This window comes from Palaemon carinicauda, chromosome 2 (genome assembly GCF_036898095.1).
Source record: "Palaemon carinicauda isolate YSFRI2023 chromosome 2, ASM3689809v2, whole genome shotgun sequence".
Lineage (NCBI taxonomy): Eukaryota > Metazoa > Arthropoda > Malacostraca > Decapoda > Palaemonidae > Palaemon > Palaemon carinicauda.
Genome location: NC_090726.1, coordinates 182,615,370 through 182,631,172, shown reverse-complemented (window position 1 = coordinate 182,631,172; position 15,803 = coordinate 182,615,370). Strand labels below are relative to the sequence as shown.

The following is a 15,803-nucleotide window of genomic DNA, read 5'->3' as shown; positions in this document are numbered from 1 at the left end:
GTGGAGACCAGCATACATGTTAACAAAGAAGCTAAGTATCCCGTATTTCATTTTATTAGTTATTCAAAAATAACAAAATAAATAAGTACCTGGTAAGGAAGACGACTTGAACCATTACTCTGCCTTTATTAAGTACGTCTTCCTTACTGAGCGTAGCGGTCCTCTTAGGATGCTGAACGACTCTTAGGTGCTGAAGTATAAAGGGCTGCAACCCATACTAAAGGACCTCATCACAACCTTTAACCTCGGCGCTTCTCAAGAAAGAATTGACCACTCGCCAAATCAACAAGGATGTGGAAGGCTTCTTAGCCGACCGTACAACCCATAAAAAGTATTCAAGAGAAAGGTTAAAAAGGTTATGGGATTATGGGAATGTAGTGGCTGAGCCCCCGCCTACTACTGCATTCGTTGCTACGAATGGTCCCAGGGTGTAGCAGTTCTCGTAAAGAGACTGGACATCTTTGAGATAGAATGATGCGAACACTGACTTGCTTCTCCAATAGGTTGCATCCATAACACTCTGCAGAGAACGGTTCTGTTTGAAGGCCACTGAAGTAGCCACAGCTCTCACTTCATGTGTCCTTACCTTCAGCAAAGCAAGGTCTTCTTCCTTCAGATGAGAATGTGCTTCCTTAATCAGAAGCCTGATTAGTAAGAAACTGAGTTCTTAGACCTTGGAAGAGAAGGCTTCTTGATAGCACACCATAAGGCTTCTGATTGTCCTCGTAAAGGTTATGACCTTTTTAGATAGTACCTAAGAGCTCTAACTGGGCAAAGTACTCTCTCCAGTTCGTTCCCCACCAAGTTGGACAGGCTTGGGATCTCGAACGACTTAGGCCAAGGACGAGAAGGAAGCTCGTTTTAGCAAAAAACCGAGCTGCAAGGAACATGTAGCCGTTTCAGATGTGAAAACTATGTTCCTGCTGAAGGCGTGGATCTCACTTACTCTTTTAGCTGTTGCCAAGCACACGAGGAAAAGAGTTTTTAATGTGAGGTCCTTAAAAGAGGCTGATTGGAGAGGTTCAAATCTTGATGACATAAGGAACCTTAGGACCACGTCTAGATTCCAGCCTGGAGTGGACAACCGACGTTCCATTGAGGTCTCAAAAGACCTAAGGAGGTCCTGTAGATCTTTGTTGGTGGAAAGATCCAAGCCTCTGTGGCGGAAAACCGCTGCCAACATACTTCTGTAACCCTTGATCGTAGGAGCTGAAAGGGATCTTACGTTCCTTAGATGTAACAGGAAGTCAGCAATCTGGGTTACAGTGGTACTGGTTGAGGAAACTGGATTGGCCTTGTACCAGCTTCGGAAGACTTCCCCTTTAGACTGATAGACTCTGAGAGTGGATGTCCTCCTTGCACTGGCAATCGCTCTGGCTGCCTCCTTCGAAAAGCCCCTAGCTCTTGAGAGTCTTTCGATAGTCTGAAGGCAGTCAGACGAAGAGCGTGGAGGATTGGGTGTACCTTCTTTACGTGAGGTTGACGTAGAAGGTCCACTCCTAGAGGAAGAGTCCTGGGAATGTCGACCAGCCATTGCAGTACCTCTATGAACCATTCTCTCGCGGGCCAGAGGGGAGCAACCAACGTCAGCCGTGTCCCTTTGCGAGAGGCGAACTTCTGAAGTACCCTGTTGACAATCTTGAACGGCGGGAATGCATACAGGTCGAGATGGGACCAATCCAGCAGAAAAGCATCCACGTGAACTGCTGCTGGGTCTGGAATCGGAGAACAATACAACGGGAGCCTCTAGGTTATCGAGGTAGCGAACAGATCTATGGTTGGCTGACCCCACAGGGCCCAAAGTCTGCTGCAAACATTCTTGTGAAGGGTCCACTCTGTGGGGATGACCTGACCCTTCCGGCTGAGGCGATCTGCCATGACATTCATATCGCCCTGAATGAACCTCGTTACCAGCGTGAGCTTTCGATCTTTTGACCAGATGAGGAGGTCCCTTGCGATCTAGAACAACTTCCACGAATGAGTCCCTCCCTGCTTGGAGATGTAAGCCAAGGCTGTGGTGTTGTCAGAGTCCACCTCCACCACCTAGTTAAGCTGGAGGGACTTGAAGTTTATCAAGGCCAGATGAACCGCCAACAGCTCCTTGCAATTGATGTTAAGTGTCCTTTGCTCCTGATTCCATGTTCCCGAGCATTCCTGTCCGTCCAAAGTCGCACCCCAGCCCGTGTCTGATGCGTCCGAGAAGAGACGGCGGTCGGGTTTCTGAACAGCCAAAGGTAGACCTTCCTTGAGAAGAAAGCTGTTCTTTCACCACGTTAGAGTAGACCTCCTCTCTTCGGAAACAGGAACTGAGACCGTCTCTAGCGTCATGTCCTTTATCCAGTGAGCAGCTAGATGATACTGAAGGGGGCGGAGGTGGAGTCTCCCTAACTCGATGAACAGGGCCAGCGATGAAAGTGTCCCTGTTAGACTTATCCACTACCTGACTGAGCATCGGTTCCTTCTCAGCATGCTCTGGATGCATTCTAGGGCTTGGTAGATTCTTGGGGCCGACGGAAAAGCCCGAAAAGCTCGACTCTGAAGCTCCATACCCAGGTAGACAAAGGTCTGGGATGGGACGAGCTGGGACTCCTCTAAATTGACCAGGAGGCCCAGTTCCTTGGTCAGATCCATAGTCCATCTGAGATTCTCCAGACAGCGACGACTTGTGGGAGCTCTTAAAAGCCAGTCGTCTGACGGAGCCGGACACAAGATCATGGTACTGCTGCACAGTCTGTGAACTGTCAACCATGGGGAAGCGAGGAAGTACAGCGACAACCCGAAACTGTCTAGACTGTCTGGGTAGTACAGACAACTCCTTATCGGGTTGCTGAGGTTGCCGCACTGCGTCACAACAAGTCCCCTCTGCTGGTTGTTGAACGTCTTCCCAGTGACACACTGACTCCGTAAACAAAAAATCCTCTAACAAGGACTAAGCTTGGACTGCATGTCTTGCAACAAAGCTCAAGGTCTATGGGAGCAGGTGTGGCAACAGACGGGGTTAGCGACTGAAGCGGAACCATTACCCTCCCTGGAAGCATGTTATGCTTAAATAAAAGTCCATAGGAGGCTAAGCAGCTTAAGGCTCCTCTCCAAATGACAGAGTCCTCAAGGGAATATCAGAAGGAGGGAGAATAGCACTTTCTCATCTACAGGAACCATATCCGAGAAAAGCTAAGTTCTCTCAGTGAGGGTTTCACTGGTGCAAAAGCAGCAGACCAGAAGGCAACGTTATGAAACTGCTTGACAGTCTTGTGAGTTGGCAACAACCAAAGATGTGTGACTGAGGAGCATGCGGTAAGGTATGCAGAGCATGCTGTAAGGTATGCAGAGCATGCTGTATGCAGAGCATGCTGTAAGGAATGCAGAGCATGCTGTAAGGTATGCAGAGCATGCTGTATGCAGAGCATGCTGTAAGGAATGCAGAGCATGTTGTAAGGTATGCAGAGCATGCTGTATGCAGAGCATAGTATGCAGAGCATGCTGTAAGGTATGCAGAGCATGCTGTAAGGAATGCAGAGCATGCTGTATGCAGAGCATGCTGTAAGGTATGCAGAGCATGCTGTAAGGTATGCAGAGCATGCTGTAAGGTATGCAGAGCATGCTGTATGTAGAGCATGCTGTAAGGTATGCAGAGCATGTTGCATGGCATGCGGCTTATGCTGCATGGGATGAGGCTCATGCTGCATGGGATGAGGCTCATGCTGCATGGTATGAGGCTCATGCTGCATGGGATGAGGCTCATGCTGCAAGGGATGAGGCTCAGGCCGCATGGGTTGAGGAGGATGCCGCATAGTATGAGGCTCCTGCCTCATGGGTTGAGGAGGTTGCCGCATAGCATGAGGCTCCTGCCTCATGGGTTGAGGAGGATGCCTCATAGCATGAGGCTCCTCATAGCATGAGGCTCCTGCCTCATGGGTTGAGGAGGATGTCGCATAGCATGAGGTTCCTCATAGCATGAGGCTCCTGCCTCATGGGTTGAGGAGGATGCCGCATAGCATGAGGCTCCTCATAGCATGAGGCTCCTGCCTCATGGGTTGAGGAGGATGCCGCATAGCATGAGGCTCCTCATAGCATGAGGCTCCTGCCTCATGGGTTGAGGAGGATGCCGCATAGCATGAGGCTCCTGCCTCATGGGTAGAGGAGGTTGCCGCATAGCATGAGGCTCCTGCCTCATGGGTTGAGGAGGATGCCGCATAGCATGAGGCTCCTGCTTCATGGGTTGAGGAGGTTGCCTCATAGTGCTGGAACCCGGCAACTCCCGATGCGGCAACTCACGCATGAAAGCAGGAGGCGCAGCAAGAACATGCGTCTGGCAGGGTGGACTGCGCATCGGAGGTGGAGCTCTCACAGGTGGAGGGTGGGAGCAGGCAGCCGCAGTATCTGCTGAGCGCACAACCTCGGCGGGTTGTAGGTTAACAGGCTGCATTGTCAACCTTCCAGCATGATACTCCTGTATGAAGGAGCAAGCTGAGACTGTATAGTCTGCAGCATGGACCACTAGGGTCTATGAAAGACAACAACAAACGGAGCTACTGTCCGTTGAGACTGAGGGTCTAAAACAGCTGGTGCGGCAACAGACGGAGTTACTGCCTGTTGCGGTACCACCTTGCCTCTCTGGGAGGTGTGCAGTTGTCGTACTGCAGCAAGTCCGAACTGACCCAGTGGCAGTGGCTACACCTAGGAGTTGGACTTGCGCGGAAGGGACCGACTTGCACTTAAAAGCTGCAAGATTTGGTCCATGGTTTCTGCGAGAAACCTCTTCCGCAGACGAGGAATAAATGGGCTCTCTCGTCTTTGTGTGGGTGGGGTGATCACGTCGGCTACGTGAGTGGATACACCCGAAACCACGGAGGGAAACGTCTGTTCGTCGATCAAGGCCTGATGAACCCATAAGTCCTTCGACATTACTTCTCCCCTGGGCTTGGGAGCTTGTAAGAGGTCCCAGACTAGGCGAACAACTGGCACGAACAGACGAACCCTCGAACGCAACACTGTAACACTTTGCGCTTATCACTTTATCACTTTTGATTTTCTGTTTGCACTTATTTCACTGAACTCGAAACTTTAAGTGGTTTGTACCTGAAACACGCAATTCTATCCTTCATTAAAAGTTAGTAATTGCGAAAACAGTATTACAAAGTAACAGAAAAACATAATGAAAGATAAATAATTCAGTGGCTGGAAAAGAGACTAAACACTAGATCAAATAAACTACGTTTAAAATCTCTCACCGCATAAAGCCTGAGAACAAGAATAAAACTCTAGAAACGTTTACCTTCTTCCCCTAAAGAGACTAGGAAGAAGAGCAAAAACGATAACTACGTTACCCGCTTGAACGAAACGTTTATCCTCCTCTCTCTCCCTCCGTCTCTATCTCTCTCTCTCTTGACTTAGAACCTGAGAGATGAGCCCAATTATATATACTGTATCGTTAAAACATATTATTGTTAAAGGAAAAAAACTGAAAGATTTCCCAAATAAAAAGTTCCTTTATTAGAATTAAAACCATTTAAGCTAAGAAAGAATGAACAAAACGCTAGAATCGGTTTACTCTTACTGCAACGTGAAACCGTGAATACTCTCTCTCTATCGTAACGATAGAGCGCAAGTTGAACGTTCTGAACGTCAACAACTGCGGAGACAAAACAAAACGTTAGTTCAACTTTGAAAACAGTACGAGACTATCAAAGAAATTCTTTCAAAAACATTAAAATTAAAATAGCATAAAATCTTAACAGGTAAAAACGATATGACGGGCTCAATGTTAATTAACTTCGGTTCCAAGAAAAGACCGCCTACTATTAGGAAAGGTCGCATATAAACAAACATAAAAATTAATTTTTATAAGTTTATAATAAAAGGAAGTTAATCGAAGAGACCTATAAAAGGCGGAGAGATATAAAATAAATCTATAACTTTGTTAAGCAAAATTAAGAAAGAGAGTCTATACTCTCTTCGACACCAACACTTCCGTCTAAGGGAAGGGTCGGCCATTTAAAAGTGAAAGAGTTCATACTCTCTTCGTCACCAAAATTAAATCAAATTAATTCCAAAAACTTGCTAAGCTAATGTTAAAGCTTCCTGAATAGCGAAGGCTAAACTCTAGAGCAAATACATCACCAAATCGTGAACAATAACTCCAGAATCAACAGCGTATCCAAGTAGGTCTAGCCGGTGGCACGACAGAGGAAAAATTGAGGTGGTGTTGACAAGAAGTACTAGAGTACCTGACCACAGATGGCGCTGTTGTGTACACCCCCACCTGTATAGCGATCGCTGGCGTATCCCGACCGTAGATTTCTGTCGGGCAACAGAGTTGACAGCTACATGATCATCGGGTAAGATTAATATTGAAAAAGACCCAATAAATCTCTAGCAATAGTATCTCAATGGGTGGCTGGTGCCCTTGCCAACCCACTAGTAAAATGGTATGAAAACTCAGTTAAGAAAATCAACTTGCAAAACTCTTAAACTTTCATAAGAACATAATTGTGTGTATGTGTCAACACTACTATGACAATGCTATGCATTTACTACTGACAAGTAAAAGGCTTGTCATTCTACAGGTCATTTAATCTGCAAAGTTAAGAACTGCTGGATCTGACCAGTATTTGATAAGTGACCCTCAAGAAAACACAGAAGCATCAACATACAATATGTTGATGCTTGTGTGTTTTCTTGAGGGTCACTTATCAACAATATGTTGATACAATATGTTGATAAGTGACCCTCAAGAAAACACAGATGCATCAACATACAATATGTTGATGCTTGTGTGTTTTCTTGAGGGTCACTTATCAACAATATGTTGATACAATATGTTGATAAGTGACCCTCAAGAAAACACAGAACCATCAACATATTGTATAAGCCCTTGAATATCCATGGATGGTGGCAACTAAAGAATAAGAGTACTTTCTGAAAACCAAAGGTATACCAACTACAGGAAACTTTTGGAATGCCCCCCCCCCCCAACCTCATAGGAGGTAGAGCTCCATGGTGGAAATCATGTATGTGTGTATGTGTACATAGGTTTGTCTGTTGCTCTTCATTATTTTGGGAAATCAGGGTGTATGGGTGAAAATTAACACTGAACTCATACTGTATTTTCACCCCTGAACTAAATAAACAGAAATGTAAAATTAACAAATACATTTGTAAGTACTGTACTATATCTACAGAGCATGAACCTCAATATATCACAAAATTAATATCTACTGACATATAAGTAACATCACTCTCAAGATGTGATAACAAGAAGAATAATATACGCATAGCAAACCTGCATTAGAATCAGAATCCTCTCTATTTGCCAGCTGAAATCTGAATGCACCATGTGTAGAGGATACAGGCAGTTCTCCTTTACTGACGCATTTCAAAAATACATTTGTTGCACTGGCAAGAGTACTATCAAACTTCTTGTCTGCTGGGCACGACTGAATGAAGCGTTGCGTTATCTCTACTCCATTAAGAGCCATAACAGCTTTACGGCCATGTTCTGAAGAATAAATTAGATACAAGGATATAAACAACTTCTCTTTCATTTGTTCAGATAGGGTAATTCCTGTGATCAACTATTTATCCTCTTCTAACATATGAGAATACTATTGTACTGTATTTCAGGAAAAAGTATTTATCAGATACTGTATAGATATTGATGCTTTTAAATTTTGTTTTATGAGGCATACAAAAGTGGCAACCTTTTCTGTCAGCATTTGGAGTTCAGGAACACAAAAGTACATGATAAAAATGATGGAGAGACCCAAATTCTTATCTAAAACTATACATGAATGATGATGACTACAATGATGATTAAGATTAGAATGATATTTTATCATTCGTTTAAAAGAATCCTTTGAATGGCTTTTATTGAATGGCACCTAATTTTATACAAATTCAATTTATACTTTACTCTTCTAAAATTTTCCTAGGAGAAATTGAGAAAAAAATCCCAGGAAAGTTACAAATCATATGTAATCATCATACAGGTACTGTATTTGCTTATGCATTAAAAACGTATTGAATTTAAATAGACCTGCAATTTTGGAATTACTCATAGAAGCATTATTACTATTTTTTCTGACCTGTAGGATCATATCTAATAAATACTTACTAGAATCACACATGTGAGAAAGTGTTCCAAGAAGACTCTTGAGGATCTTGATCTGGTGACGGCGTTCAATCTTTTCCCACCCATCAAAAATTGACAAAACTCGCTGGAGACCAGTCTCCCTCACCAGCCGTATAACATTACTTTCTGTAATTTCATGAGAAATGAAAAACAAATTACAAAAATATTCAACAATATGTTACCTTATTTGTTAATACACTAATGAGGCTTTGTAATGAGGGCATTTTCTGCCTTCACAACCTAGAGATGATTTTGTTTATTGATAAACATAATTATTCTACATATTTCTAGAAGCATTCTGGTTCCTGAATCAACAGCCAACTGATAACACTGCACACATACAAAACTTCTATAACTAAGATTCCTCAACAATGAAAACTTATGAAACTTGCTTCCTTTACCTTTTTGCTTTGTTTTATCTCATGGTATATGTATATAAGGAAAACATTATGACACTTTGACTGTTCTATAAAATTAAATTTTTCTTAGTTGTTTATATCTCTTTTCTTACCTTAGCCCTGGAAAGTGAATTCAGAACAAAATAGAGAATTTGTTATAGAAGACTATCTCAGGGACACTTTAATTTGCATTATCAATAAAACATCTAATTAAACAGATTATCATTATAATACTATCACAATTTTGTCCAAATTCTTAATATATGAAGCATGTACATGTCTTGGAAACCACTGATATAGTATCAGTTCCATTAGATAAAATCAAGATTTGAAGACACTTGGTTGAAATAAATCATTGGCAAAAATATTCTAGTATGCTGGAAATAAAATTGTAAGTAAGAACATAACATGATAATCAATGAACAACAAACTGTATAAATTGAATATTAATGCACTTCTAGAGAGCAAAATTTGAGTGATCGACGTCAATAACTGCTCTTTTTGTGGATCAACAGATGTCATTCTATAAAGACATCTACACACACACGCACACAACTTATGTGATTGATTGCTCTAACTAACACTCTGTTACCATGATATACCGGTACTTACCTTGCATTAAATGTCATTTTAAAATCTTTAAGTATTGCATCACAAAGAGTTTAACTCATCATTTCATATGTCAACAATGAAAGTGATGGATTCATGCATAATGTCATTTGTACAGCATTGTAAGAGTCACAAATCTTTCTTGGTAATGAGTACTAAGACAAAAAGTTTCTAAAGAATTTTGTAATAAAAAAACACTACCACAAAATGGAAAAATCTGGGTTAACCTATTCTGTGCAAGTCTTACTCTGCACAATTTATTTGTTAATAAACAATAAGTTTACTTTATCATATATGAAAACGGACCTAAAAATCAAACTTACCCATTGACCACACATAAAAATAATTGTTACTAAGCATGATGTTAATTGCAATACCTTAAATTCTTATAAAGTTTTGTGCAAATTTAAGACATTGAGAGGTATGTATTGGTTCATTCCAAAACTATTTTTGCTATGAATCAACACAAAAAGGTTCAGAGTATTCTTTCATTTCTGACAAAATTAAGTAAATAAAATGGATTGAATATTTTCTCTGTAAGGGAAAGATGTCAATATTGTACACACAAAAAAAATTATATATATATATACACATATATATGTATATACTATCTATCTATTTATATATCTATCTATCTATCTATCTATCTATCTATCTATATATATATATATATATATATATATATATATATATATATATATATATATATATAAATATATATATATATATATATATATATGTGTGTGTGTGTTTATGTATATATATACTATCTATCTATCTATCTATATATATATATATATATATATATATATATATATATATATATATATATATATATATATATATAATGATTTTAAACATGTTGTATATGCCTATAAGGCTTGCATACAGAGTTTATAAGCTAGCTTGATGCAATGATTAAAGAGTCTAGTTACAAAAAATAAAGATAAAAAATAATGCCAAGGTTACAAAAGAAAGAAAACATTAATATATGATAAAATCATTGAACTTTTTAAGTAAGGCCCATAGGTACTGTTATATATGTTGAAAATATGCAATATTTGTCTATTTCATCAATTAAAAATGAATACAACACAAAGATGCATGATAAGAACTCAAAACTATATACAGTATGAAGTATGCATATTTGAGTTTGCTGGGTAATCTTGTCTATGTGGATATCACTCTTCTTTCCCTCAAGTATATTATAAGTGTTAGGATAGGAAATTAAGTGAGCAATTGGTTTCCGGTGAGAGTGGGGCTCAGACAGGGATGTGTGATGTTGCCATGGTTTTTTAACTTGTATGTTGATGGAGTGGTGAGAGAGGGGAATGCTCGAGTACTTGGACGAGGATTGAAATTGGTAGATGAGAATGACCATGAATGGGAGGTAAATCAGTTGTTGTTTGCAGATGATACTGTCTGGTTGCAGACACGGAAGAGAAGGTTGGCCGATTAGTGACAGAATTTGGAAGGGTGTATGAGAGAAGGAAGTTGAGAGTTAATGCGAGTAAGAGTAAGGTTATGAGATGTACGAAAAGGGAAGGTGGTGTAAGGTTGAATGTCATGTTCATGTTAAATGGAGAGTTACTTGAGGAGGTGAATCAGTTTAAGTACTTGGGGTTTGTTGTTGCAGCAAATGGTGGAGTGGAAGCAGATGTACGTCACGGAGTGAATGAAAGGTGCAAAGTGTTGGGGGCAGTGAAGGGAGTGGTAAAGAATAGAGGGTTGGGCATGAATGTAAAGAGAGTTCTATATGAGAAAGTGATCGTAGCAACTGTGATGTATGGATCGGAGTTGTGGGGAATGAAAGTGACGGAGAGACAGAAATTGAATGTTTGAGATGAAGTGTCTAAGGAGTATGGCTGGTGTATCTCGAGTAGACAGGGTTAGGGACGAAGTGGTGAGGGTGAGAACGGGTGTAAGAAATGAGTTAGCAGCTACAGTGGATATGAATGTGTTGAGGTGGTTTGGCCACGTTAAGAGAATGGAAAATGGATGTCTGCTAAAGAAGGTGATGAATGCAAGAGTTGATGGGAGAAGTACAAGAGGAAGGCCAAGGTTTGGGTGGATGGATGGAGTGAAGAAAGCTCTGGGTGATAGGAGGATAGATGTGAGAGAGGCAAGAGAGTGTGCTAGAAATAGGAATGAATGGAGAGTGATTGTGACGCAGTTCCGGTAGGCCTTGCTGCTTCCTCCGGTGCCTTAGATGACCGCGGAGGTAGCAGCAGTAGGGGATTCAGTGTTATAAAGCTTCATCAGTGGTGAATAACGGGGGAGGGTGGGCTGTGGCACCCTAGCAGTACCAGCCGAACTCAGTTGAGTCCCTTGTCAGGCTGGGAGGAACGTAGAGAGGAGAGGTCCCCTTTTTTGTTTCATTGTTTGATGTCGGCTACCCCCCAAAATTGGGGGAAGTGCCTTGGTATATGTATGTATGTATATTATAAGATGTGTATTGTACATTGTTAAAATTTTAATAAAGAAAGAGAAACATAAAACCTATAAAAAATTTGCTATATAAATTTTTGTTTGACACATGCATGAATATGCAAACATATGCATCAGTATTAGTTCTTTAAAACCAAATACTGTTGACTGATACAATATGATATTTTAATTATAAAATAAATTTTTGAATATACTTACCCGGTGAATATATAATAGCTGCAACTCTGCGGCTCGACAGAAAACACACTCAAAAAACTCGCGAGCGATCGCTATGAAGGTTGCGGGTGTGCCCACCAGCGCCAACTGTCGGCCAGATACCACTCTTGTATGTAAACAAAACCTTCAATTCTTCTCGTCCCGCTGCGTCTCTATTGGGGAGGAAGGGAGGGTCATTTAATTTATATATTCACCGGGTAAGTATATTCAAAAATTTATTTTATAATTAAAATATCATTTTTAAATATTTAACTTAGCCGGTGAATATATAATAGCTGATTCACACCCAAGGAGGTGGGTAGAGACCAGAGTTAATTATGTTTACAGCGTATAAGCTAAGAGTTTTTTCATTTTGACAGTTATCAATATAACAAAACCAAAATATATAGGTACCTGGTAAGGAAGTTGACTTAGACGATTACTCTGCCTTGTAAGTCTGTCTTCCTCACGGAGCCCAGCGATCCTCTTAGGATGCTTGACAGACTCCCAGGAGCTGAAGTATCAAGGGCTGCAACCCATACAACAGGACCTCATCAAACCCCTAATCTGGGCGCTCTCAAGAAATGACTTTGACCACCCGCCAAATCAACCAGGATGCGAAAGGCTTCTTAGCCTTCCGAACAACCCATAAAAACAATATTAAAAACATTTCAAGAGACAGATTAAAAGGATATGGAATTAGGGAAGTGTAGTGGTTGAACCCTCACCCACTACTGCACTCGCTGCTACGAATGGACCCAGTGTGTAGCAGTCCTCGTAAAGAGTCTGGACATCTTTCAAGTAAAATGACGCGAACACTGACTTGCTTCTCCAAAAGGTCGCGTCCATGATACTTTGCAGAGATCTATTTTACTTGAAGGCCACGGAAGTTGCTATAGCTCTAATCTCGTGCGTCTTAACCTTAAGCAAAGATCGGTCTTCCTCACTCAAGTGGGAATGAGCTTCTAGTATTAAAAATCTGATAAAATATGACAAAGCATTCTTTGACATAGGTAAGGATGGTTTCTTAACCGAACACCATAACGCTTCAGATTTACCTCGTAAAGGCTTAGTACGAGCTAAATAGAACTTAAGAGCTCTAACGGGGCATAATACTCTCTCTAGTTCGTTGCCTACGATCTCTGATAAGCTAGGAATATCAAAAGATTTAGGCCAAGGACGAGAAGGCAGTTCATTCTTGGCCAGGAAACCAAGTTGAAGAGAACAAGTGGCTTTTTCTGTCGAAAAACCGATGTTCTTGCTGAAGGCATGAAGCTCACTGACTCTTTTAGCCGAGGCCAAGCACACCAGGAAAAGAGTCTTAAGAGTGAGATCCTTCAGGGAGGCTGAATGTAAAGGCTCAAACCTGTCTGACATGAAGAATCCTAGGACCACGTCTAAGTTCCATCCAGGCGTAGCCAAACGACGTTCCTTAGAGGTCTCAAAAGACTTAAGGAGATCTTGTAGATCTTTATTGTTGGAAAGATCTAAGCCTCTATGCCGGAAGACCGAAGCCAACATGCTCCTGTAGCCCTTGATCGTGGGAGCTGAAAGGGAGCGAACTCTTCTCAGGTATAAGAGAAAATCAGCGATTTGGGCTACAGAGGTACTGGACGAGGATACAGATACTGACTTGCACCAGTCTCGGAAGATTTCCCACTTCGATTGGTAAACTCTAATGGTAGAAGCTCTCCTCGCTCTTGCAATCGCACTGGCTGCCTCCTTCGAAAAGCCTCTAGCTCTAGAGAGTCTTTCGATAGTCTGAAGGCAGTCAGACGAAGAGCGTGGAGGCTTTGGTGTACCTTCTTTACGTGGGGCTGACGTAATAGGTCTACTCTTAGAGGAAGACTTCTTGGAAAGTCTACCAGCCATCGAAGTACCTCGGTGAACCATTCTCTCGCGGGCCAGAGGGGAGCAACTAACGTCAACCTTGTTCCTTCGTGAGAGGCGAATTTCTGCAGTACCTTGTTGACAATCTTGAATGGTGGGAATGCGTAAAGGTCTAGGTGAGACCAATCTAGGAGAAAGGCGTCTATATGTATTGCTGCTGGGTCTGGGACTGGAGAGCAATAGATTGGAAGCCTCTTGGTCATCGAGGTTGCAAAGAGGTCTATGGTGGGTTGACCCCAAGTCGCCCAAAGCCTCTTGCACACGTCCTTGTGGAGGGTCCATTCTGTGGGAATTACCTGACCCCTCCGACTGAGGCAATCTGCTAAAACGTTCAAGTCGCCCTGGATAAACCTCGTTACCAGGGAGATGCCTCGATCTCTTGACCAAATGAGCAGGTCCCTTGCGATCTCGTACAGTGTCAGGGAGTGGGTGCCTCCTTGCTTGGAAATGTATGCCAAGGCTGTGGTGTTGTCCGAGTTGATCTCCACCACTTTGTCTCGAAGGAGACTCTCGAAGCTCATCAAGGCTAGGTGTACTGCCAAAAGCTCCTTGCCATTGATATGCATGCTCCTCTGACTTGAGGTCCACAGACCTGAGCATTCCCGACCATCCAGTGTCGCACCCCAACCCAAATCCGATGCGTCTGAGAATAGAACGTGGTTTGGTTTCTGAACTGCTAGAGGAAGTCCCTCTCGTAGACTGATATTGTCTTTCCACCAATTCAGGCAAGTCTTTACTGTTTCGGAAATCGGGATCGAGACCGCCTCTAGCGTCTTGTCCTTTTTCCAGTGAAAAGCTAGATGGAATTGTAGAGGTCGGAGGTGTAGCCTTCCTAGCGAGACAAACTGCTCCAGGGATGATAGAGTTCCTACTAGACTCATCCAATTCCTGACTGAGCAATGTTCTCTCTTCAACATCCTTTGGATTACGAGCAGGGCTTGATCTATTCTGGGGGCAGACGGAAAAGCCCGAAAAACTGGACTGCGAATCTCCATCCCTAAATACAGTATAGTTTGGGATGGGATCAGCTGTGACTTTTCCATGTTGACCAAAAGTCCCAATTCCTTGGTCAGATCCAATGTCCAATTGAGATCCTTCAGACAGCGATGACTGGACGAGGCTCTGAGAAGCCAGTCGTCCAAGTAAAGGGAGGCTCGGATACCCGATAAATGGAGGAATTTTGCCACATTCCTCATAAGCCTCGTAAACACGAGAGGAGCAGGACTTAGGCCAAAGCACAGGGCCCGAAACTGGTACACCACACTGTCGAACACAAATCTCAGAAAAGGTTGGGAATCTGAGTGAATGGGGATGTGGAAGTATGCGTCTCTTAGGTCGAGAGAGACCATCCAGTCTCCCTTTCTGACCGCTGCTAAGACTGACTTCGTGGTCTCCATGGTGAACTTTGTCTTTGTGACAAAGACGTTCAGAGCACTGACGTCTAGCACCGGTCTCCAACCTCCTGTCTTCTTCGGTACTAGGAAGAGACGGTTGTAAAACCCCGGTGATTGAAGGTCCGAGACTTTGACCACCGCTCCCTTCTCTAGTAAAAGAGACACTTCTAGTTTCAGGGCTTGTCTCTTTGCTTCCTCTCGGTACTTGGGAGAGAGATCGATGGGGGAAGTCGCTAGAGGAGGTTTGTGTACAAATGGAATTTTGTACCCCTCTCTGAGCAACCTCACAGACTGTTGATCTGCGCCTCTCTTCTCCCAGGCTCGCCAGAAGTTCTTGAGTCTGGCACCTACTGCTGTCTGAAGCTGCGGGCAGTCAGACTCTGCCACGCGAGGACTTGGCTCCTTTCCTCTTTCCTCTCTTTCCTTCGGCACGAGTACTTCCCCTGCTGGGGGCTCTGCCACGAAAGGGCGGAATAAACCTGGACGCTGGAGTGTCTATCCTAGGTCTAGCAGAAAAGGCAGTTGAAGGGGTCCCTTTGCGAGCAGAGGACGCAACCAAGTCATGGGTGTCCTTCTGCACTAGAGACAACGCTATGTCCTTAACCAAAAGTTCAGGAAACAAAAACTTTGATAAAGGGGCAAAGAGTAGCTCAGATCGTTGACAGGGCATCACTCCTGCTGACAGAAAAGAGCACAGAGACTCTCGCTTCTTTAGGACTCCTGAAGTAAACGAGGAGG

The 15,803-nt window shown here is 42.7% G+C and overlaps 1 protein-coding gene across 6 annotated transcripts in view; it reads right to left on the bottom strand.

Annotated features, from left to right (window-relative positions):
- The window catches only part of LOC137628522 (cytosolic carboxypeptidase 1-like), a 450,678-nt gene that overhangs the window by 160,340 nt on the left and 274,535 nt on the right, over positions 1–15,803 (bottom strand). For all 6 annotated transcript variants that reach the window (XM_068359676.1, XM_068359683.1, XM_068359708.1 and 3 more), the window contains 2 exons: positions 8,114–8,257; positions 7,283–7,498 (listed from right to left, as the gene is read on the bottom strand). In XM_068359676.1, the coding sequence (XP_068215777.1) occupies positions 7,283–7,498; positions 8,114–8,257 (360 nt within the window). The remainder of the gene's footprint in view (positions 1–7,282; positions 7,499–8,113; positions 8,258–15,803) is intronic.